General features: G+C 29.7%; 3 protein-coding genes across 11 annotated transcripts in view; 1 reads left to right on the top strand and 2 right to left on the bottom strand.

Annotated features, from left to right (window-relative positions):
* Nucleotides 1–5,774, bottom strand: part of LOC118444213 (E3 ubiquitin-protein ligase RNF19A) — a 12,337-nt gene extending 6,563 nt beyond the window's left edge. The window contains exons 1-8 of one of the 2 annotated variants that reach the window (XM_085660910.1): nucleotides 5,598–5,774; nucleotides 3,244–3,480; nucleotides 2,933–3,063; nucleotides 2,556–2,745; nucleotides 2,095–2,406; nucleotides 1,829–1,973; nucleotides 1,604–1,740; nucleotides 1,410–1,507 (exon numbers count right to left, since the gene is read on the bottom strand). In XM_085660910.1, the coding sequence (XP_085517036.1) occupies nucleotides 1,410–1,507; nucleotides 1,604–1,740; nucleotides 1,829–1,973; nucleotides 2,095–2,406; nucleotides 2,556–2,745; nucleotides 2,933–3,063; nucleotides 3,244–3,406 (1,176 nt within the window). In that variant the 5' untranslated portion in view covers nucleotides 3,407–3,480; nucleotides 5,598–5,774. The remainder of the gene's footprint in view (nucleotides 1–1,409; nucleotides 1,508–1,603; nucleotides 1,741–1,828; nucleotides 1,974–2,094; nucleotides 2,407–2,555; nucleotides 2,746–2,932; nucleotides 3,064–3,243; nucleotides 3,481–5,597) is intronic. The other variant, XM_085660912.1, reaches the window with a different exon arrangement.
* Nucleotides 5,775–6,733: 959 nt separating this feature from the next.
* On the bottom strand, nucleotides 6,734–19,979 carry Fmr1 (synaptic functional regulator FMR1). 5 transcript variants are annotated; one of them, XM_035871944.2, is made up of 14 exons: nucleotides 19,823–19,979; nucleotides 19,300–19,352; nucleotides 18,348–18,498; nucleotides 18,059–18,222; nucleotides 17,751–17,916; nucleotides 17,544–17,614; nucleotides 14,383–14,530; nucleotides 14,102–14,239; nucleotides 13,619–13,657; nucleotides 12,589–12,732; nucleotides 12,255–12,462; nucleotides 9,980–10,195; nucleotides 9,482–9,580; nucleotides 6,734–9,210 (listed from the first exon to the last, which is right to left on the bottom strand). In XM_035871944.2, exons 1-14 carry the CDS (start codon nucleotides 19,871–19,873, stop codon nucleotides 9,023–9,025), a joined length of 1,836 nt encoding a protein of 611 aa, XP_035727837.2. In that variant the 5' UTR covers nucleotides 19,874–19,979; the 3' UTR covers nucleotides 6,734–9,022. The 5 variants fall into 5 exon arrangements, with proteins under 5 accessions (XP_035727837.2, XP_035727839.2, XP_035727838.2 ...); XM_035871948.2 differs by having other exon boundaries at nucleotides 9,025–9,206; XM_035871946.2 differs by lacking the exon at nucleotides 9,482–9,580 and having other exon boundaries at nucleotides 19,823–19,978.
* Nucleotides 19,980–20,299: 320 nt separating this feature from the next.
* LOC118444081 (WD repeat-containing protein 44) lies at nucleotides 20,300–25,617 on the top strand. Of its 4 annotated transcripts, XM_035871943.2 has the most exons (8): nucleotides 20,300–20,765; nucleotides 21,289–21,463; nucleotides 21,544–21,757; nucleotides 21,833–21,928; nucleotides 22,052–22,179; nucleotides 22,435–22,572; nucleotides 22,643–22,933; nucleotides 23,035–25,617. In XM_035871943.2, the coding sequence occupies exons 1-8, from the start codon at nucleotides 20,698–20,700 to the stop codon at nucleotides 24,766–24,768; spliced, it is 2,844 nt and encodes a 947-aa protein (XP_035727836.1). In that variant the 5' UTR covers nucleotides 20,300–20,697; the 3' UTR covers nucleotides 24,769–25,617. The 4 variants fall into 4 exon arrangements, with proteins under 4 accessions (XP_035727836.1, XP_035727834.1, XP_035727835.1 ...); XM_035871941.2 differs by having other exon boundaries at nucleotides 21,833–22,179; XM_035871942.2 differs by having other exon boundaries at nucleotides 21,544–21,928.
* The last annotated feature ends 354 nt before the right edge of the window (nucleotides 25,618–25,971 follow it).

The raw sequence follows: 25,971 nt of genomic DNA, 5'->3' as shown, positions 1-25,971 counted from the left end.
TCTCGCTTCGAAGATATGGTAGCAGAATTTTTATGTCGATGTGTAGACTTTAATGCCAGCAATGATTATTAAAGCAGTATTAAAGATCGGGCAAAAGTGTGATAATCGATTACATGAATATAAAGGGCAGTATCGTGTCTCTTCTTTTTTTTTCTTTTTTTTTTTTCTTTTTTTTTTACCTTAATGAAAAGAAAAGAAAAGGAAGGAAGGAAGGAAGAAAGAAAAGAAAAAAAAAAGAGAGAAATTGAAAAAAAGGAAGAAGAAGAAGAAGAAAAAGAAAATGAAAAAAAAAAAGATACAACCAAGGATAAAAAAGAAAGAAGAGAAGAGGAACACGTTCAATTGAAAAATTATAAAGTGCGTAAAATATGAATTTGATGAGAATGTCATTGAATCGATGGTAGATTTAACATGCACTACTTTCATATTTCTACCATATACTGCTCTGCACGATCTTCTAATTCACGGCACAATTTAATGAAATCGATATAGGCCGTAAAACTCATTGATATACGATTTGAAAACGAATGAGAAAATATACATTTAGTAATGAATGCGCTTTTTTTTTTTTTCCTCAAGCATGACGTGTAACATTAGGTATTAATGAACTTTTTATCGACAACCTTATATATACCATTTCGCCGATACTTCTGCTACTGTAAACCTTTTTAATAACGTACCATGTATGTGTATATGGATTGAGTTTTCAAACATCTATATATTAACGACGTGCTATTTTTCTGTGCATCAAATTGAAATGTGTTTATTAATATAATATTTTATATTCGTTAATAAGAACGAAACATTTGTTAGAAATCATCCTAAGAGAAAATGATAATAATGCTATTTATGGGTGCTCCTTACTATTTATGGGTCAAATACATTTCCTCACCGATCATATTATTCTAACGAATTAAAGAAAAGAAAAAAAAATATATATATATAATAGATTAATCTGTTTTGTAAGCTAATTTCTTATGTTAATTAAAAAGAAAAAGAGAAAGAACAAAAAAAAAACACAAAAAAAAACCACATTTTGTTTCAATATAAATAAAATATACTTCGATGTTGTCATGAAATATCAAGCCTCTTTAATACATATATGTGTGTATATATATATATATATGTATATATATATGTGTGTATATATATATATATATGTATATATATATGTGTGTATATATATATATATATGTATATATATATGTGTGTGTGTATATATATATATAGATTTTATACACGTATATATTATATATATATATATATATACACCACGTATCTCTGATCGTGGAGATGTGTCAAATTAAATTAAAGATGAGATGTCAAAGTAGAGAATAAAAATAATATTGATTAAAAAAAAAGAAAAAAAAAGAAAGAAAGACAAAATATAAGACATTTTTCGGACTTACCGATGCGGTAACACCACCTGCAATAAAAGCATTTCTCTTGTGCTTGTTGGCTTTCTTATACCTTGTGTATAATTTTCTTCCTACCCATACAGGAATGCCTATAACAAAAGTACGTATAAATATAAAAATGTGTTAAATTATACATATATACGCGTATGTTATAATATTAATTAAAAAAAAAAATTAATATTTACCGATAATCATTGCAGGAACCGCTATACCAGCGACAAGAGCAATTCCAACAGGAGCACCAACAAGAGTTCCTAATTGCCAAAGAATTTTCTTCTTTCTGGACCATGGCTTTTTACCCCAAAAAGTACAGCCAGAAGGACTGTTAAAATAATAATCGAAACAATTTTCAAATTTATCGAATATTTTATCGAATAAAATATAATTAATATAGATATAAATATTAATACCTTAGATAATGGAGATCACTGATTTCTTTCATACAAAGCCAACAAAATTCGGCTCCGCAAACAGCACATGTCATATGATTACAACTTCCATCGTCCATTTTAACGATAAGAGCTTGACATCTTGGACATGGTTTAATATCATCTCCTAAACGCATAAAATAAAAATATATACATACATATACATAGTATATAATTATTAATAATATAATTATAATTATATATATTTATAGAAAGAAAAAAAGAAATGTTATGAAATGAATACATACTGTGTTGTGAATCACTTTGACTGAAACTAAGCGAGGAGCTACGTTCATAATATTGTGAACGCTGTGCTCTAGCTGCATCGCACGTTTGATTAGGATGCCATCGTGCTTTACAATGATAACAAAAGTATGAATCGCAACCAGGTCGTTCGCATCGTAATTTTGGACATGAAGCACAACCACTGGCAATTACAGCAAAACTGCAATCTGGTGCAGGACACCATCTTGCGTCGGGTTCAACCGCGAGGACTCTTCGTACCATAAAGTCCTCATATTTTTCTAATTGAGCTGAATCGTTTAGGATCATTCGAATATCTGTTGACAAAATGAAAAAAAAAAAAAAAAAAAAAAAAAGGTAAGAAAGAAATTTGTTACAATAATCTTATATAAAAAATGCGATATATATATATATATATGATATAATATATCGTATAATTTGTTTATTTTAATACAATCATTTTTACCATTTGGATGAAGTGGTTCTGAACATACGGGACAGGCTATATTAACCCTTGACTCTGAAATCTCAATTTTAAGATATTGTTGGAAGCAATCATAACAGGTACGATGATGACATGATTGTATTACAGGAAATAATTCGATCGGTAAATCGGCTAAGCATAACGGGCATTCCATTAATCCACTTTCATTGCTCTGTAATTTAAAAAAAGAAAAAAAAAAAAAAAAAAAAAAAAAAAAAAAAAAAATGAATAAGAATATTGAAATTAATTTTATTAAGATAATTTATTTTCTATATTTTAATATTAGCCAAAGAAAAATTCTACAAATTAGTATCCTCCAAGATTCCTTCTCAGTTGCACTTGTACAGTTCTATAAATACCTTTCCGGCAGAAGAAAGTACAGAGCCTTTGCTGGAAGCACGTTGTAGGTCTATGTTGTAAAATTGATAATGGCTTGAACCATTACTTACTCTGGCTTCAATAAATACTCTACTGCTCGCTGGATCTTTAGCTGCAAAATTGAAAAGATGAAAAAGAAAAAAAAGAAAAGAAAAAAAGAAAGACAAAAAGAAATGAAGAATATATTTTGTGATGGATTAACGGTATGGAAAAAAAAAATAATAAGAAAAGAAAAAAAAAAAAAAAAAAAAAGAAATAAAAGAATAAGTGACACGTAAAGAAGATTAATTACCTTTAGTATTGTTTCTGTTGCCTGAACTAGGGGCACGAACTATTCTTCGACCGATCAGAGGGCTCGAATATAATAATCTCCTTAAGGAAAATCGTGGAAAGCGTCGAGCACGTGGTGGTGCACCATTACAACCCCCAGAAGCATTATCGTTTTCTTTGAACATCTTGGAAGTATATAGAGTAATAATACTGCTACAATATCATTATTGAATTCAGTCAACTAGATTTTAAAGAGGACCTATTATAACAAAAACAATAATAAGAAATAACATGTCGTAATTTTTATTCATTGAATTGATTTAACTTAAAAGTATTTTCTAATATGTTCGTAATTAAATAATTAACAAAAATGGATATTTTCTCATTCAGTTTGTACGTTAAAAAAAAAAAAGATAAACTCTTTCGTATTTAATTATACGACAAAAATTATTCTTTTTTTTTCTCTTTCTTTTTTTTTCGATCGTGAGACAGAGATAATTATATATATATATATATATATATATATATATATATATATATATATATATATAATATATATATGTATATATTACGTATGACAATTCGCAGAAGGCATAACAAAGTAATTTATAAAATTGATGATTCATTCTACCTGAAATTCTTGCAATACGTTATTTATAAATTAATATGTTAATTACGTTAAAAATTATCACTTGTATATGCATTTATAATCATCAATTTAAATATAATTGGAATATAAAAAGTTCGATCGAAAGTAAAATTTGAATTTCAAATATTAACGGGTAATATACTACGTATATCAATTGATTATATTATTTTATCGATTGTTAATATTACTAATTATCGAATGAAATAATATTTTTCTCGGAATGAAAATATGTTTATATACATCGAATACTTCTTTTTTTTTTTTTTTTTGTTTAGTTTCTATTTTCATTTATCCTTTCTCCAAGAAGATATAAAAGAACAATTATCGTGTTTCTCTCTCTCTCTCTCTCTCTCTCTCTGGCTCTCTCTGGTTCTGTCTTTTTCTTTACGATTTCACCGCGTGTTCACGACACGCATGAATAATCAGTATGTCGAAATGTTAAAAAAAAATCACGTAATGAGAGATGATTTCGACACGCTAACATTCATGAGACATTGTTCTTGACACATGTTTTTTTTTTCTCTTTTTTATTTTTATTTTTATTTTTATTTTTATTTTTATTTTTATTTTTATTTTCTTTTTATATATACATATATATATATATATATATATATATATATATATATAAATGCATATAATTTAGCAACATCTTTTAAAAACGCCATTCGTTACCTTATAAAAATCAATGCATTTTATACATTAACAATTTATTATTATTATTTTTTTTTCTCTTTTTTCTTCTTTTCTTCTATTAAAAGATTACAATATAGAAGTAATGACACAACCACTGTTTATTTTGTAAGAAAACAAATTATACTCTATTTGTTTACAACTTGTATTTATCGGGAGACTTGAAACTTTGTAAAAAAAAAAAAAAAAAAAAAAAACGAAAATAAAAAAAAATAAAGAGAGAGAGAGAGAAAGAGAGATGTTTACGTACTATCTCAACATTTATACGATTATCATATTATCTTATTTATACGATTTCATTGGAGTAAATGATGTATCGAACCAGTTATCCGATTAATTTATTATTACGAGTCGAAGAAAATAATTTTTTCTTAACATTCTACGCAGGCGCAAAAAGAAAAGTAAGAAAAAGAAAAAAAAAGAAAAGAAACGATAGGCTATTAAATTTTCGAACGTAATTAATAAATAATAAAAATTATATTATACATATATATATATATATATATATTACAAAAATATTATCGAACATTATTCGAGAATTAATCAATCATGAAAGTAAACGTTTATTTGATAAGAATATTACAATACAAACGCGCCATTTGCATAATGATCCTAGCGAACAGGTAAATTATGCGATACTGTATGTGGACATAACGTAGGTGTAATATTTTTGGGACAACATTGAAATTCTCGCGTAAAAATCTTACAATCACAATCTTACAATCAATGAAATCGATTAATGAATGAAAATATGAATTAATAAATCGAGAACAGATTGAAAAGAAAAAAAAAAAAGGAAAGAAAGAAAGAAAAAAAGAAAAAATGGCAAAAATAAAGAAAAATGAGAGAGAGAGAGAGAGAGAAAGAAAGAGAGAAAAAATAGAAAAGAAAACAAAAGGAAAAGAAGGAAAAACAAAATAATAATTGGACGCAGATGACTAGCATTAACGATGATGATGAAGAAGTAGTAGCAAGTATCTAAAAGCGAGGAATTCGAAAGCATGAAGTATAACCATAATTAATCGGAATCAACTCACCTCTTTTCTCTGTACGTTCGTATGATAATGTGTATACACTGGAAGATCACAATATTATCAAGAAAATCTTTATTAAGGCCAATTAATTAACTTATTTTTACTTATTTTGTTGGTTAAGGATATTCACTTGACATAACAGCTGACTGGATTCCGATTATGGTATTATCATTGGTTGTATCATATATCAGAACTGAAATGGAACATGTTTTATGAAGCTCGTGGCGCCACCATACGAGAACATTTAATATTATAAATTATTACTATCAAAATTATATATTGAAAAACCATTGATATTTTAATATGAAAAATTCTTAATAAAATTCATTTATACTTATATATATATGTATGTATATATATATACTTGAGATTCTAATCTATAATGATTTCAATATTTTACTTTTGCAATATTAATTTATATTGTGAAATATTTACAAATGAAAATGTACCTTTCAATGGAAACTACATCAAATCGAAACGTCCAATAACTTCGTAGAATTTCTACGATGTCGCATGCCGATTGGACGAATAATTAAACGCGTCTTTGGGAATGAAAAAAAAAACCCAGAAAAAAAAGAAAAAAAGAAAATCGAATTGGCCAATTGAAAGTAATAATAACAAATAAAAAGATTATTATGAAAAATAATAATATACACATACAAATAGATCACAAATATTCGAAAGAATAAATAATGACCGAATTATTATAAAATACTTGTATAAATTCAAAAAGTATATGTCAAAGAGAACAAGCTCTTTTTCCCGCGCATTTTGTTTAAATTTAAACGAGATGTGAATATTGTTATTTGTTTTAAAAATGAAATCAGCGTAATAAATTATTTACATAAGTTATTATTATAAAATTGATGTTTTTCAAATATTTTACACATCGAACCTTCCAAATGATATTTTACTTCGAATCTAATACGCATACATGTAAGAAATGTTAATAGATAAAAGGATTTGCATTCGTTGGATACATCATTGTTTTTTTTCTTTCTTTTTCCTTTTTTCTATTTTTTTCTTTTTTTTGTTTTTTTCTTCTTTTAATTAAGGAGAGGTCACCAAGATTTCGTTTTTGTTGTTTGTTTTGTTTTGTTTTTTCTTTTTTTTTTTGTTCAATGTACTAATGAGCAGTCTATGTACAGAAATGTTTTATTCTTAAATTATGCACAAATTGCAATCAATACAAATGTATCTGAAACAAGCAAGTTGGGGGATATCTCAGTTTTTGGCTACCATAAAAATATTCAGATTATATGGCAGCTGTTTTGTTAGGTGTCAATGTGTTGCATCAACCGCCATGCGTTTTTGCAAAATCCATGAGACACGTCCGATTAGTTGTTGTCATATCCGGAAGAAGAGATAGCTGTTTTAAATTGATAACTGAATCTTGAATATCACTGATAATCAATTTAAAACAGTTGATCATATCTATTTTATAGCTTAGTATAGTAAAGCTAGTTTATTTTTTTTCAGACATCCACATTTCGACTAAGTAGTATTATAGTAATAAAGGTATGCGCTAAGTCTGCACTTCAGCTAGATATCATAAAACATGTATCATTCCTTCTCTGGCACATCATACATTGGTATTACTAAGTATACGTTTACTTTCTTTTTAAATCATGCGAAACAATGCAGAAATGAACTTCGTATCAAATTCTAATACTTGATATAGTATGCTTATACTGTAGTAAAAAAAAGCTAAATCACGTAAGAAGTGTACTCAGAAATAAAGTCTAATTCCTTGTGCACACCTGTTTGTGTTTTCCCATAATCAAAGAAGTCATTTTAGCATTCATTGTGGTATTATTAATCAACACTCAGTATTGAAACATAAAAATCTAGTGTCGTTAACAACTCTACTAATAACCGTAAACCAAGAAAAAAAAAAAAAAAACTCAAATCTTGTGAAGTAAATAGAAGGAACATCATTGGGAACACCTTTGAACCAGGATTTCTTACAGCTGCCGCCCACCATCGTAAATTTAACAATGGAATTCACTTTCCTAGTATCTCATTAAATTTCATCGGAGTTATGACGCTAAGCAATGTGATTATACAAATTCATCGTTAATTTTCATTAAAGGATCGGTAATCATTAAAATCAATAAGTCACATTTTTTTTATCTACTCAAGTAGATAAAGGACAACAAAGATTTTTTTCTTTCTTTTTTTCTTTTTTTTTTTTTTTTTTTTTCATGGCAGTTTTACAGTTCAAAAGAATATTCTCAGCAGACTGTGTATATAATATGAAAATATTTCTTAATTACTATATGATCAACAATTTTACACTTTTATTTATTATTCATTAATTTTCGTTGAATCGATATACTTCTCTCTATTTTTTTTTTCTTTTTTTTTTTTTTTTATACTTTCGACATTAAGAAAAATAACATGTAATATTTAAATTATTCACACGTGAATTTAATTCTGTAAATATAAAATAGATTACAAACTCGTTACAATTAACTACCATGAAGACGCGTAACTTTAAAATGAACACTTTGAACGAATAGTTTAAATATTACGTTCTCATGAATCATTTAATTCATTCTGATCGTTTTAGTATTAGTCTTTTACGTATAAAAATATAACATATTCAAACGACACAACAAAATCATCAATATCTCATTTCTTATTATTCATTTTATTTGTCCTCTTAAACTGTAAAACATTATCCAGCAAAAAGAATTTTTCTCTTCTTGTTTAATCGATATCATTTAAGAATGCAACCAAATAATTAATAATCTGAAGATAATTATTTATCATTTATCTTATCAATTTAAATGCTTCAATTAACGACTTAAGATGACGATTATGATATATAATAGAATATAAACTATAATAAAAGATAAGAAAATAATGTTAATTATTTGTGATGCATTCGTAAAAAGCTTAACGGCATATCCAGATGAAATTCAATCAAATTGGTAATTGACGTACGAGCCGCGAATATCCAGCCTATTATTGGATCGTTAAACATTAACGAGTGACTATGGGAGTACTTTAAAAAGTACATCCAAAGCACTGTCACGTAAGTTAGGAGCTCGGTATAAAAATGAGGCACAGTTTCACAATCAGGGAACCCTTTTGACCAAATTGTGCTGCTACTACCTCCCAATGAATGTATCCGTATATCAAACATGATAGCATAATTACTATCATTAAACTAAACCATGCATGGATATTAATATGTGTCCTTAAATGTGTTTAAGGAGAATGACGATTTCTTAAACAACTGTCATATTCTTATCGGTAGCAAACAGTCTTAACAACGAGCGTAGACTAATCATGTCGCGATCCATAATCGTGAAGTCCTTGCGTAGGTATACGTCATGTTACGTGCTGGGTGTTAATAGCTCATCATCAGGTGTAGTGTTATACGTAAGTAGCAGCTGTTATGGTGAACCATAAATGGTTTTTTAGCCACTGGTACCATTCACCAGAGCTTCCTTAGGCTTGTTGCTCTGCTGCATTCGAGGAGGACGATTTCGTGGTTCTCGCTGACCCTTTGAACCTTGAGAACTGTTGTTTGACACAGATACGTCATTTGCAGGCGTTCCTTCTTTATTAGTTATTGTTGATTGGTCGCCCGGTCCGGCATTACTGCCTGAACAAATGTATATATTAGCATTGAATGAACAATTAACAAAACAAACTAGATATTAATTTTATACTTTCATTCTCTCTCTCTTTCTCTCTCTCTTTTTCTCTCTCTCTCTCTCTCTCTCTCTCTCTCTCTCTCTCTCTCTCTCTCTCTTTCTTTCTTTTTCTCTCTCTTCCCCTCTCATTTTTTTTCAGGGGGAAAAAAAGAAAAACAAAATCGATCATTCGTCCTAAAGACATGAAACTGATTTAACAATTATTAAATGTTAAGTTACCTTTCTCGCTATTAGTTGGTGTATAACTTCTCTGTCGAGATCGTCGTACCCGTCTTCGTCTGATCACTTTAGCACCTCCCTCCACGCTCGACACCGAGTCTACATATACAAACCAATTGTGACCATCTTTTACAAATATAGAACATTAAATCTAATATTTTCAGACAAGAAATGAAAAGACAAATTACAAAAAAGAAAGCTGCACTCAGCACATGTTATTAATTGCGTATATTAGTAATTATTGTCCCATGAGAAAATTAGTGTTAGATGGTCACAAATGTTTGCACCCTTTTTTTCATCATGCTACGTTCCCAAAGTATTACGTGATCAAATATGTATGCGTACATTCTTTAGGACGGAGCGATTTTTTTTCTCTCTCTCTCTCCCTCTCTCTCTCTCTCTCTCTCTCTCTCTCTCTCTCTCTCTCTCTCTCTCTCCTTTCTCTCTCTTTCTTTCTCTTTCTCTCTCTTTCATACACGATTCAAAGGATAATTTTACCTCTATCAATGCTCGAAACGTCTTGACTATCAAGAACAGTGTCTTCGTCGTCCGTCGTTCGACGACGTTCGTCTCTACGATCTCTACGTTGAACCGGTGGACGACCTTGTCTAGCCCCCATATACCCTGAATTTCCTGCACCACCTTGATGACCACCTCTTGGTGGAAGGTCTCGAACACGATCTTCATTACCGTCTAAAGTGTCACGACGTAATCCTACAAAACAAAGAAATAAAATTAAAAGTATGTATTAATATGGATCTAAGAAAAAGGAGGAGAATTGTAATAAAAATGTATATAATAAAAAAGATAATATATATTAATTTTATTAAAAAAAAAAAAAAAATAAAAAAGAAAATAAATAAAATAAAATAAAATAAAATAAAAAAAGGAAGTTCAGTCAACTAGTATTTTAATTAAACTATAATGAACTATAATATAAGGAAATAAAACTTATTACTGAACACGAAGCATACACACCAATTCAGCATTAATAACAGTATCGCTTGTTAATTTTTTTTTTTTTTCTAAACTACCAAACTAACACGAATTAACAACAATCACGAGAAAAATGAATTCATTTCAATCCTTTTATTTGTTGGATTGTAATAATTAATTTCATGCACAGTATGTTATGTCCAAGATAAGTTTTATTTAGAGATAAATGTGATCATAATACAAAATTAACAAAATTAGTCATACTGTGGATTTATGCTACATTCACAACATTATTTATCAAAGTCTTTTTTTTTTCTTTTTCTTTTTCTTTTTTTTTTTATCCATTTTGATGCCTATGACAGTAATAAGATAATTTTTATCTACGTTTGCATTACATTACCTCAGCAATTTATAAATTTATTAACTTTCTTTTTCTTTACAAATTTTAGTTATTTAATACAATACAATACAATACAATTCAATTCAATTCAATTCAACTCAATTCAATTCAACTCAATTCAACTCAATTCAACTCAACTCAATTCAACTCAACTGTATAAAAATTGATTAAATAATTCTATATTTAAATAAGGCAATGTAATGGCAGCATGATTGGTACATAAATACATATTATTGTCAAATATTATGATAATACTTCCATATTATTTTCAAAAATACCTTTGTATCATATATATATATATATATATCATATATATATATATATGTATGTATATGTATATGCAATTAATTTTAACTGTAAAATAAACTAACACGCTATCGTACGTGTACTAAAGTCAGTTTATAATAATGGATTTTTTGAAAACATAACAAATTTGCTCTTAGAGAATAGTCTTATTTGGTATTGATTTTGTAAAAATTGTAAAAATGCTTACTATTATTATATAGATACAAACTTTAAGTATTTCTAATTACAACTGCATAAAATGTGCAGAAAGAGAAAGAGAGAAACAGAGAAAGAGAGAAAGAGAGAGAGAGAGAGAGAGAAAGAAAGAGAGAGAAATGTAATGTATTTACTTTCTAAAAATATGAACACGTAAAAACTTCAAATCATAATTTACTCATCTATTTTGTTCATAACAAGTGTAAAAAGAAAATAATAGAATCAAAAAACAAAAAAAACAAAAAAAAAAAAAAACAAAAAAAAACAAAAAAGACAAAAAAGAACAAAAAAAAAACAAAGACAAAAAAGCAAAAAAAAAGCAAAAAAAAGAGAAAAAAATAAAGTTTAATACTTTACACTCATTTATATATGATTTATATTGATTACTATATAAAATTATTCATTACTAAGTAAATTATTCTTACTACATTATTTTACTTATGTTTACAATAAGTAGTTACTAAAGAATAAGAGCATAAGCTATATAATAGTAAGGATTTCGTTAGAACTTTATCTAGTGATCCGAAACAACTCTACCCTCTAGGATACTAATGCTGTACAATGTATTATTGTAAAGTTATTCAAAATTTTGTAATTAAAACGCAACAATCTCGTGATATCTAAAACCAGTCTCTCACAGTGTGTTTATCCAACAATGTATGGTTCTTTTAATCACATATTTTTTTTTCTTTTACTTTATATTTAGAGGCCAAATATTAACACATACATTGACGAATGTATCCAAGCTTATAATGAAATATTGTAATGCAATAATGTTCAGCATATTATCACAAAGCAATCAAAATCGAATTATTTGTTACTTTGTAGTGAGATGATTTCTGTTGTTAATGTCTCTGGTATCAGATCCACCACGAACTCTGCCATCACGTTTATGCGTGTTTTCTATATTGTTGATGTAATCAGTAATAGTATTACCGGCATTATGTCTGGCAGGGGCCCTACCCCTTCCCCGTCCTCTAGACTGACCGCCTCGTCCACCACGACCACCACCACCCTCTTCGGGCCCGGTGACCATTCCTCGCCTTGTCGGTGGAAAGCTAGGCATTGGTCCTGTCGTTGATCCATGCATGCTTCTTAATTGTTGATCAATTTCTAATTTTTCTTGCCTGAGCTGTTCAACTTCCTAGAAAATCAAGGTATCCACAATTTTACATCAATTTTAATATATCTATAATATGTTTAATACATTGCTCTTTATATCTTTCATAAATTTATCATAAAGAGGATTATGATAATTCTACGAATATACCTTTAAATGTGCCAAATGATACTCCAACAAAAGTTTGGCATTTGCAATACTTTCAACAGTACCGACAAAGACAAAGGGTACTTGGCCTTCTTCTCGCGGGATCGTCGGTTGCGGTTCGTTGTCTCCTTCTATTTTCACTCGTACCTGAAATGTATATTGTCTTAGCATAAATTCATAATATCATGAAAAATTAGCTTTACCGATATAGATTGTAATTCTATTTCGTATCCATACCATCCGTTTTCAGTCATCGTTGTTTATTATTTCCATCAATTGAAATGTTGATCAGTCTGTAAAATTTACCTAAATATGCAGCATAATGTAGGCTGTTATTGACATTATAAAAGTATAATAACAGCTCTACATTTTTAAACCACATTGTAGTAAACTTTGCTGATTGACATTAAAAATTCAAGCCTTTTGGCATATTTTTTTCTTTCTTTACAAAAATTCTACAATATACAAAAGATTTTATATACTAAGGTCGAAATGATAATATATTTTGAAAATATTTTACTAATTAATTAAATGTCACAGCAATATTTCATATAATGTTGTTATGTTTCCTATAAGTTATAATAGATATACTTTGGCATATAGAGAAATGTGTACATACATGGATAGATATTAATATTTGGCATTATCGAGTATATCCTATATACTATGAGATTTTGCTTCATAATTATGCATACATTAAGTTATATAAAATAAGAAAACAGATGATGTATAATAATAATAATAATAATAATAATAATAATAATAATAATAATAACAACAATAATAATAATAATAATAATGTAAAGAGAGACATATTCATTAAATTAAACAGTTTACTTAATGCAATATGATTCACGATATTTTTCCGACATGTGATTATTTAATATTGTTAAATCACAAAGATGTGTTTATTGAAAAAGTAAAACTGGCCCGAGTGGTTCATGTAAGATGTGTAAGTGCTTTCAAACATATTCAATTGATACAATGAACCAGATGAAATAATTCCACAAACAATATAATGTAATATACTTACTCTATCAGTGTGAGTATTCCCACTCGAGCCAGTTGTTATCTACCGAGAACAAACAATGCACGTATATCACATCAACGTAACTCTATATTAATTTATAACTTCCATTTTCAATTGAAACATATATCGATTTTGCCAATTTTCTGAGAGCTGTTAAAACTGAAACTAATAATACATAGAGATTTCATATTTTATAAAATTAAATGGTCTTGTTTGCAGGGCAAACTTTTATAAGTGGATAAATTATGTTCGTGTATAATACCCTGCAGAATAAAAATGTAGATACACCAATAGATGAGGAGGGTCTATGATATACTGTCCCTATACTACATAAACAGAACTGACCACAATACGATTAGAATATCAACTGAAAATGAAAATTAATGCAACCAAGCATATTTAATATTACTTTCAGTTTTTAAGTTCAAGCAATTAATTAGTAAAAACTTACCAATAAATTTAAATAGTAATATAAAAAATACTTACTACACCGCTCTTGTCCACAATTTCTTGAATAATGCGACCATTTTTTCCAATTACTTTTCCTACCAAAACGCGTGGTACTTGAATGGACTCTTCACTATATTCCAACATTGAACGAGCTTTTTTGACAGCTTCATGTGTCTAGAATTAAAAAAGAACAACTTTTATATTCATTTCTGTTTATATATGGATACAATTAGGTACAAATATAATAACAATAGTTTAGATAAGTATAAAAGAGAACGTGATACAGCATATATGTATATATGTATTGTAGACTTTACCTCTCCATATATTTTAAATGTGCAAGAATTTTCTTCCAGTTCTATATTTGTTATTCCATCTACTTTTCTTGCTTGTTGTATATTCGCTCCATGTGCACCAATTGCTAGTCCCATGAGGTCTTCTCGAACATTAAATTCATCTGTGTATCTACAAACATCAAAATATTAATCATAACAATTTGAATTTAGACATCACTTTGTTGATATCAGATATCACTATATCTATGAAAATTAGGAGATGATAAGGAAAGATAACATGTGGTTTTCCATGTAACAAATTTAAGGTCTCCTAAATTAATAATTACAATAAACTGATTCATCCTATATGGAATATATAATGGAATCATGATTATGTGCCAATGTCATGTATCATTGCTAATTAATTAATATTATAAGATATGATTTAATTGATGTTTTTAAAATTCTCCAATATTGTAATATGATAATGATTGTATCACATAAAAAATAACATGCCTTAATTATATATATATATATCAGTAAATATATAAAATAAGATATATATATACATAAATGTGTGTGTATATATGTATATATATATATATGTATATATATATATACATATCATAACATGCCAAATGCGACATGTCTGTTTTATAAAATATATATTTTTAACTGTGGCTTGCATTTTGGCAGATTCAAGTGAATAACTTCTGATAATAAGTATCACGTATGAATAATATTTTCTTATTATACTGAGAGTTTATCCGACTTGTATAGTAATGCAGAAAATAATCATGCAAGATGAACACACATAAATTAACATTTACTGTAGAGAAAAAAATTGAAGTGCATAAATATTTATGTTTAAATTATTGACAAAAATTTATATTGACACTAAGTTATGCATTTCAAAATTATTGAATTGGCATGCAAGGTCAATTAAAACTGTAATATTAAAAATGATGATATTATAATATTCATATATATATATATATGGTATACATAGTAAAATGTTAAACGTGTATGAATTGAAGGAAGAGATGATGAAGCTATGTTAAAATTTTGTTATGAAAAATTTTGATAAAAGTAGTCACCACATATTGATTAATATTAATTTATATTGCTGGATTTCATCATCGGAGGAAATGCCCTTTATTTATAAGATGATATACAGTATGTGGTATCATGTGTATATTCGCGTACATGTATCAGCATAGGATAGAGCCACCATTTATTTAGATATATGTGCAAAACATGGAATATATCAGTGTTTCTCAAACATCGGCAGGCCAAGGTTTAATGTTTTCCTTTTAAAAGATAAATCCATAAACTTAAAACTCTACTTGACTGTAAGAGTGATAAAGATTGTAACTAAAAATTGATCACAGCTACACGCTTATGTATCAGTTTACTATTTTACACAATCACTCAAAATCGACTACGGAGCACATAATAAAAAGAAAAAAATATAAATATATAAATATATATATATATATATAATTAAATATAAATATATATATATATATATATATATATATATATCTTTGTATCAGTGTATTTAAAGCATATGATTTTTTGTGAAAGAACTACACAACGCCGAAGCATGCATATTTATAGTGTAATTTTATCTTTCATTGGGAAAATACAGCTGTGTAGCTTGTCATACAGTAAGCTAACTTATATCTAAACCACGCTGCTGTGATCTCACCTTGAATTTGTTCTCACTCCTGCCTCAAAGTCTGAGACACGCTGATATATAAAGTTTGAAGATCTAAACTTGCTGAAATGAGAAAGAAACTCTGGTGTAACTCAGTGAAACCTCTATATTAGATGGCCCTACCCTATGTCCCTTCCATTCTGTCTGTTTGTTCCTTGCTAAAGAATATTAATGAATGTGTAATTTCTTGTTCCAACTCATCTACAGAATTATCTATATTAATTACATTAGTCAAAAATCAACTCACATACCTGCATCAAATTATAAAATATTTTGGCATTTTTTGTATACTTACTCAACTATGATCAATGGGAGGAAACAGCTTACTGCTTGAATTATGGCTGCAGCAAAAATCTTAGAAAATGAACTAAATATTTTAATCTCTATGTAACATTTAAATTACATTAATTATATACTTAAATATATGTTGCCAAACAGTATGGAGAAAAACTTGTAAATTTAATGCCATATAAATGAAGTAAAAAAATAATATGAGAGAAATACTTTAAGAATTTGACCATTTTTATGGTAATTATTCCTATTCTTTGATCTACCATAAATCGAAACTTTTCAAAACGTAGAAAATAGTTCCTTACAATCATTTTATCCTACTGTATGTTAAATGGACAGGGATGCATCAAGCCATCGGAGTAATTTAACTTTGTTTATAATTGAAAATCACAACTAATGATACTGTACTAAGAAACATGTTTCTTCAAGAATTTTTTCTTGCAGTAATCTTTTTCTCTTTCTTTCTTTTTTCTTTTTTTTTTTTTTTTTTTTTACACATTATCAAAGAAACGTGCTTATGTGTAAAATTATTAATGCAATAAATTACACTCCACATAAATTTTCTCTTTGTACTTTTGCTTATATGTTTTATGCGTGCTATTTACAATTATGGTACTAATGAAAGATGAATGAGATTGCATTAGTACATGAAAAATGAATAATATTGTGCCTTTATATATTTATAAAGTTATATATTAATCTTGTAAACAGTGTCGTGAGCAATATTTCATTCAATTAATAATTAACAATTATATTAATCAACTTTTTTACAGAAACATAAATCATTGATAAATTACACCGCACGATCATTTATTTATTATCATTTTAATTAATTTTTAAATGGTAATACGATACAAAGATAAAAAAAAAAAAAAGAAAAAGAAAGAAAAAAACAAAGAGAAAAGAAAAAAAATTAATTTCAAAACAAAACCCCCGAATTGTTAATCATTAAACCAACTAATAATTAAATTAATAATTTAATCATTAATAGTTAATAGAATTAAATATTGTTCACACTGTTTGTAAAGATAGCCATTTGTTAAAAATCTTGTGAACATATTTCTGCCAGTAAATGCAAACCACAGACAGGATGGTTATGAGGACAGTACGTGGATAAGGGCAGGTGATGAATGTCACAAGATTCATACTCGGTAATTCATATACGAAATAATTAATAAAATTATTGACTTACCCCCCGATCGTCTGAAGTTTAGTAGATTCAAGTTGGCGAGCTGCTTCTTCTGTTCTTTTTAACAGCAAAACCTATAATATTTGTATATAAAAATATAAAACGTAAGATTGAAGATTCTCAAACGTATCATTAAAATAATACAATTAATTATAATTGTTTGAAAGATGAAAAAAAAAAAAAAGAAAAAGAAAAAAAAATAATACGAACCTTCTGTGATAAATTACGAAAATGCATTTCTTGGAGCATGGTACTGTGACGATGTATATTTTCATGACGGGAGATGGCCAGCAGTACTCCTCGTTCAGGCACATATCGGCACACTGCTGCCCCGATTGCTTTTTGAAATTCCTTATGTGCATTGTCCATCTTAGCACTAATGTAAAATAAAATAATTCATATATTTGTTATGATAAACGAATAAATTTACGTGATCGCATATAAAAATATTCGAATAACGATTCAAAAGATAATTAAATTATAATCTTATATATCAAAAATTTTAAATCATTACTTACTATTCTCTCAGATCTTCAGGTACTTCAATTTCGATCTTGTGAAACGTATTTTTGTCAATAGGGGGATTGACATTTTTTACTCTAAGCCGCTCATTACTTATTATTTCTGTATAAGTATAATCCCATCCCAAATATTCTACTACTAGAAAACCACCTTTGATCATCTGAAGTATAAAAATGATGAATTACATAACGTTGCACAATGCCATTAGTAGTTTATATATTTCATATATTTTCTATAATTTAATCATTCTATATTGATATATATATATATATATATAAAACAAACCTTAATGATCGCTTTCCACCATCCCCATGCTTCTTGCTCATTAGATCGAGAAAATACCTCAATCTCTTGGTTCTCTTGAAATTCTGCTTTGACACCATCTTTTGGTGGTAGTCGTACTTGAGCAAATGGGAATTTCGATTCAGGTTGCCAGCTAAAATAGAACATTGAATCGTACTAATGATATGAATAAGTTTCTCATATAAAAAAAAAGAAAAAAAAAAGAAAAAAAAAAAAAAACATGAATTTTTTTTTTTTTTTTTTTTTTTTTTTTTTTTTTTTTTAATGCTAAAGCTTTTGACAATGCGATATAATTAATATAAAACAAAAGCTCTACGTAATATTAGCTTGTACATTACGCAAACAAAAAAAAAAAAAGAAAAAGAAAAAAGCAATGAAGTATTTGTATCATCTCACAATATAACACAATTTGTATCATCTCCATAATAACGTAATTATTAAAATCAAGTGAATGTGCATTGGAGGAAAAAAAAGAAAGAAAAAAAAAAGAAAAAAAAAAGAACTTATGATTATTTAACAAAGCATTGTGCAATATAGCAGATAATATAGGCATTAAATGAAATAATAAAATCATTAGAAAATAATATAATTGCAAATGAAAATAGAAAATTATTTTGTTTTATCAAATGGATCAAGCATAAGACTCAAACAACAAGACTGGACTACCAAACATGGGTATGGGCATGTTAAAAAAAAAAAGAAAAAAAGAAAAAAAAAAAGAAAGAAAATAATACAAACTGAGATGGTATTCAATTTGTCAGCTTATTTGTAAGCAAATAAAAATTTGTACATAAAGAAGCATTTTCTTTTGCATTAAAAAGCACGAGGTAATAATGAACATTATGGCATGATGGCATTATTTCTTGATAGTAGCTAAATCCTTTGATATTGTAAATCTGAAAAATGATCTGAAGCAGTGCTAGAAGTAACTTACTCATTTTCGAAAGTTACCAGAACCTCGTCGTCAAAGACATCAGTGACAAAGGCCTGAAAAAAGAAATAGAAAGATAGGTGTAAATTGATAGTAAGTATATATAAAAAAAAAAAAAGAAAAAAAAAAGAGAGAAAAAAAAGGGGATGATGAAAACGCATCGAGTGGCATGGATCGTTGGTACCTCGACGTGACAGCGGCACGCGTCAGGCGATGCCATCGGAAAGGCATAGATAGCTACCGTTTCCACGCGCAACGGTTAAACGTACGAGGCTAAACGGTATATATCCTGGGGCAGGATATCTCGATATATGTAAAAGAGAAACCCTTAAGAAAAATCACGCCCTGTCAAACGAGACATGGCGTCGGAGGAAGCCGCGTTACCTCGCGAACATTTGAGGTGCGCGCTTTCGCGAAGTACAAGCGAGTATAACGTTATATTAGAAGCCCTTCACGGCTCGTGGCACGTACTATCCACGGCCTTCCTCTTCCTCTCAACATTTTCTATACTTTCCACAGAACGAACCTTATAATATGCTCCGTTTTCGCCGCATACTTCGACTGTGAGATCCTCCATCTTGCTTTTGTGTGACGGTTCGCCTCCTTTGCGGCAGGCATGCCGACGAGCGGGCAACGGCACGAGTTTCGAGATCAAGAAACTCGTAGTGTTCGACCAATCGCAATATCGCATAGTACGACTAGCCGCTCTCGTTGGATTTATACATACAGGTATACCAATTTGACTATCTTCAGATCGTACATTAATTTCCCTAAGATATTATAGAAATTTTCTTTTCGTCGTACACTAGCATTGTTTTCTTTTTTCTTTTTTTTTCTCTCTCTCTCTCTCTCTCTCTCTCTCTCTCTCTCTTTACTCTTCTCTCTTTCTCTTTTATCATCACACCACCACCACCACCACCACCACCAACACACTAGCCCCCCACCCCACTCCCCTTTCTTACTCCCCTTTTAGCTCTTTCAATCAGCTACCGTTGACTTCTTAGCCCACCTCCCCCCACCCTCTGCCCATCGTATAAACGACGACGCGACGTGCGTATAACGTATCCAATGTATTTGCTATGTATTCGAATACCAATATCTATGTACTACGCGTGTGCGTGGTAATACGTTCCTCGCTCGTTGCTTTATCCTCGCATTCGTTTTTCCCCATAGACACTTCCTAATCATTGACATCGCCTCGTTCTCGTTCTTTTCTTCTTTTTTTTTCATTGAAGAGAACGAAACGAATGATGTCTCCTTATTTCTTATTATTCCCTGTTAAATTTTATTTTACTTCAACGTTGACGATAATTCCCTTCGCGATCGCGTGACGCGCGTTACGACTTCTTTACCACCGATGCTGACGAGAGTGTCATCGGCGATCGTTCAGCAAGGACGACGATGTCTGGAAGCAGCGATTCCGAGGAATTTTTCGACGCGGAGGACGATTCCTTCCATCGTATCTCCCGGTAATTCATTTTATCAATGGTTCCCCCTTTTTTTTTTTTTTTTACTTTTCTTTTCTTTCCTTTCTTTTCCTTTTTCTTTTCTTCTTCTTTTTTCTGTTTTTTTTTCTTTTTTTCTTTTTTTTTCCCCCTTTTCTTCTCTCCCCCGTTTTCTCTTTTCCTTTTCTTTCACTTTTATGCCTTTTTAATTATCCATCTCAAAGTCAAATCTCTTCTCTTTATTATTTGTCCGATTGATCAGAATTCTTTTTTATTTAATAAGTTTATCTCTATAATATCATCTTAATAAATAACAGATATCCCTTTTTAATTAACTAGTTAATTACGTAATGAACCTATCCAAATTATTACCTGTTCATAGTTTTAATCTCTCAATAAATAATATGAATGAGATATTATTGTGTCGTTAAAGATATATTATTAGTTAATGATTATCATAAGAATTTTCAATGATTAACATAGATAATTATCTAGTTCTTTCTATTTCATCATTTAATGTAATAATAATAAATAATTGTATTTCTAGGAAAGTCAGACAGCGTGATTCTACAAACGCTACAGAGATACAAATACAAAGTATACCAGATTCTACTAAAGAAATAGTGGATGATGTTTTCGTCAAACCGGCCGATCCTAAATCAATTTCTGATATTAAGGATAATATAACATTGGAAAGAGTACAGAGCAAGGATAAACTTGTAGTAATTATATACAATATTTTATTAATTAATAATATTTCTATATTGAATAAATTTTAATGATCTATTAACTTTCATTTTAGGAAGATGATGGTAAAGTGACAAATACGGATAAGATCGTAGGTAGAAGGAGATTTCGTGAATTGAGACAACGTATGCAAACAGAAGATGATGATATTCCTGTAAACAGTTCTCCTCCGGATAGTCAAACTTCTTCCATCGAAGGAATTTATCCGATGCCTTCTAAAACTACCCACCCATTCCGAATTATAGAACATGATACTCTAAGTTTGCAAAGTATGACTTCTTTAGGCCGAGTAGGTCGAATTTTAGCGGGTGTAACGGATAATGTTTCTGGGATGCTTGCACCAGGTGTAGCTCAGTGTTCTGGCTCAACTGTTCTTACTCGCGAAAACCAGATGTCCTCCATTGCTAGTATTCCAAGCAAAGACGAGGATACTGCATCTGGTAAGCTGTCTCAGTCATCAAGCGTCCTTACCTTATCAGGGGATATCCTTCAGGAATCCTCTGTTAATGGTAGATGCGATTATGTCTCACGTCCGCAAAGTGACAAGACTATGATGCTTCAAGAACCTGATGTCATCGCGAGTACAAAAAATAATGGAAAGGCCCTGGAGGATGGTACAAAAGTAGACGTGCCCATAGCACCTCCTAGACGTAAGAAGAAATCAAAAGTGCAAACACCTACTGATCTTGCTGTAAGATATATATATATATATTCTATTATTTTCTTTTTACATGAATAGAACAATAGACCTACACCTAATTCCTATTCTATAGTCCTTTTACGCAGCCTTATAATTCATCTTTTGTAAGAAAATAATGGTTTGGATATATCTCTTTTCTCAATTACTATTATAGAAATTTTTCTTTTTTTTTTTTTTTTTTTCTTTTTTTATAATTAGATTAAACGATTGAATTTGTATCTTCATATAAAATATTAAAAATTTCAGCCACCTACTACGGAAGTTTTGGTACCAGCTTCTCCTTTACCAAGTCCAGCAAGTACCATTGAATCTATTACGAGAGAATTTGAACATTCTCTTGATATTAGATCAGCGACCAAAGGACAATACGTTGTGAAACCACAAGTAAATAAAAAGATAATGAAATACAATTGAAATTATGGAATTTCTTAAAAATATTATCCTTTATTTTTAGGATGAAGATAAGTCAAAAGCCGAAGGACCATCGACCGAAGAATTGGAAAGAATAGAACGAATGAAAGCTGAATTACTTAGCGTACGATCAAGCGATAAGTCTAGTAGTCCCATGGGATCAATATCTAGCAACAGTATCGGTCGATATTCTTTAGGTCCTCATAAACTTCCTGGCTTGAGTCCTCAAGGTTCTAGAGAAAGACGAAAATCTGCTGGCGATCAGGATATGGTTAAACAATTAAATATGTTCGTAAGAACACGTACTGATTCGGGAAAACGTCTTACGGATATGGTAATCATAATATCAATTTATAATAATATCAATTATGAAAAAAAAAAAAAAAGCAATTCATTGATAAATCTAATCGAATATATCTTAATTAATATTTATAGGAAATATTGGAACAAGTTACCGTGCTCAATTTGGATACGGGAGAAAGAGTGCCATTAAGCATAGCCGAAGATAAATTACCGCAATGCATTAATCCTTTATCTTTACACATTATGAGATTAACGTCGGAATACATAAGTAATTCCAGTTTGGAAAAAGAGAAAGAAAGTGACGAGGAAAGTGTTGATAGTAAAATGTCGAGTATACCACCCGATGAGGATGTAACGGTTGGTAGAGTACGTAAGCGTACGCAAAAATTGAAACGATTCTTAGGATCGACTGTTAAGAAAACAATGGACAAAGCAAAGTCAATCGCTCAAGAAGTTTCACACGCTAGACACAAAGAGGACGTGATGGAAATTCTCGATGATGTTTATCCCGGTGAGCAACAATACATTAAATTAAAAGCATCGAACAGTCACAAAGGCCCATACGAATTTAGTTGTTTACAACACGTTCAAGATCTTAGCGGAGAACACGTTGGTCCCGTTTGGTGTATGAAATTTTCAGCATGCGGTAGATTATTGGCAACCGCTGGACAGGATCGTGTTTTAAGAATATGGGTATTACGAGATGCTTTTACGTATTTTCAAGATATGAGAACAAAGTATAACGCGGAAAAGGTCAGTCCAACGCCTTCACAAGAATCATTAGTATCTCAACAATCAATGGAGGATCCTAACGTCGTAGCGAGTGCCTTCAGTGAGATAGAAGGAACAAAGAGTCCATTTATGCCAAAGCCATTCTGTACGTATACAGGACATACGTCAGATTTACTTGACGTATCATGGTCAAAGAACTATTTCGTTTTATCATCGTCAATGGATAAAACCGTACGATTATGGCATATATCAAGAAAGGAATGTTTATGTTGCTTTCAACATATTGACTTTGTAACCGCTATAGTGTTTCATCCACGAGATGATCGATATTTCCTTTCCGGCTCGCTGGACGGTAAACTACGCCTTTGGAATATACCAGATAAAAAGGTAGCTGTTTGGAATGAGGTAGACGGCCAAACGAAATTAATAACAGCTGCGAACTTTTGTCAAAATGGCAAATTCGCTGTAGTTGGTTCTTACGATGGTCGATGTATATTTTATAATACCGATCAATTAAAATATCATACGCAAATAGACGTACGTTCGACAAGAGGTAAGAATTCGACCGGTCGTAAAATAAGTGGTATCGAACCGATGCCAGGAGAGGACAAGATCTTGGTTACTTCAAACGATAGCCGTATACGTCTCTACGATTTAAGAGATTTAAATTTATCCTGCAAGTACAAGGGATACGTTAACGTTAGCAGTCAAATCAAAGCGAGCTTCAGTCCGGATGGTCAATATATAGTTAGCGGTTCAGAAAATCAATGCATTTATATATGGAAGACGCATCATGATTATTCGAAATTTTCTAGCGTTCGTAGAGACCGTAATGACTTTTGGGAAGGTATTAAAGCACATAATGCCGTTGTAACGTGTGCCGTATTTGCACCAAATCCAGATAGTATCATTAAACAGATAGAGGAGAGAGAGCAGTGGGAGGGAAAGGATGATCCAAAGAGTATAGGAAATTCTAACGTGAACAATGCACCAGTTGATCCTGTTGTAGAACAACGTACCAAAGGATGCGGTGGACACGTTCTCGTAAGCGCCGATTTCAATGGGTTCATCAAAGTTTTTTTAAACAAAACTAAACCGAAACATAGCTCATTACCTGCTTCTGCTCTCGCGTAACGTAACATCGTTGACGATTCACACATACATACACATTTTTGGGGAAATAGTCAAAATAGAAATAATAAAATATCAAAGCATTCTTTGTCTTTATTAAATATCACGAATCTCAATGCGCTCATTATGAGAGAAGATAAACTGTATTAAATAATTAAAACAAGCTGTTTATTGGAAGTTTATTCAAAAAAAAAAAAAAAACAAAAAAAACAAAAAAAAACAAAAAAAACAAAAAGAAAAAAACAAAAAAAGGAAAAAAAAATTCTATATGTTATATATGCCGCGAATATTGTCTAATCGTTAATAGAGAAACTATTTGTCGCGCGACATACGTATATTTTTCAAAGCTCTTACGTGATAACGCCTATTTAAAAGGGGGAGAAAAAGAGAGAAAAAAAAAACAAACAAAACAAAATAAAAAAAAAAAAAAAATAAAAAAATAAAATAAAAAATACTTATTTTAAACGTAGCCACGAGATTGAGTAACACAGTGTGATGATAATTCTTAATATATACGTATACACATATATACATATATATTTACTCTTTTGTCGAAGAGAGAGAGAGAGAGAGAGAAAAAAAAAAGTATTATTGGTAACATTATGGCGATGATGACTATGTAAATTCTCTTTAATCAACATTTTTTGCAACACTCCCAAGCACCATCCAATCATTCATACACACACACACACACACACACATATATACACATATGATACACAAAGTAAAGATACGGCACACATTCGACAATTTCCTAAATAATATCTTCTCTTTCGGTGCTGGTTCACTGTAGTCGCGTAGTCAGTCATTCGTTATTTTCTAAGTAAAACACCAAAGTTACGTTAAAAAAGATATACGACCGTTCTTTCAACAGAAGTATGGGTCTTTTTAATTTTTTTTTTCTTTTCTTTTTTTTTTCTTTGTGTTTTTTTTTCCTTTTTTTTTTTTTTTTTTTTTTTTTTGTCTTTTTTAATAGAAACGTGAAAAGATACGCAAAGAGCATTTTCATAAAAAAGCAAAAAACGCAAAAAAAGCAAAAAAGAGAAAAAAAAAATAAAACAAAAAAGAAAAAGTAAGCGTAACTATTTTACGCCTGTATTGCAATGCAATAATCGACTAATTGTTAGAGGAAACGATTCGAATAAGTGAAGTTTTGCGAATAGATAAACTCGATAATTTACTGTTAAGCTAAGAATTTTTTAATCC

Source organism: Vespa mandarinia, chromosome 13, assembly GCF_050613455.1.
Source record: "Vespa mandarinia isolate Hongniang chromosome 13, ASM5061345v1, whole genome shotgun sequence".
NCBI classification, from domain to species: Eukaryota; Metazoa; Arthropoda; class Insecta; order Hymenoptera; family Vespidae; genus Vespa; species Vespa mandarinia.
Note: the sequence above shows the minus strand (reverse complement) of the source record. Positions and strands in the feature narration are given on the sequence as shown.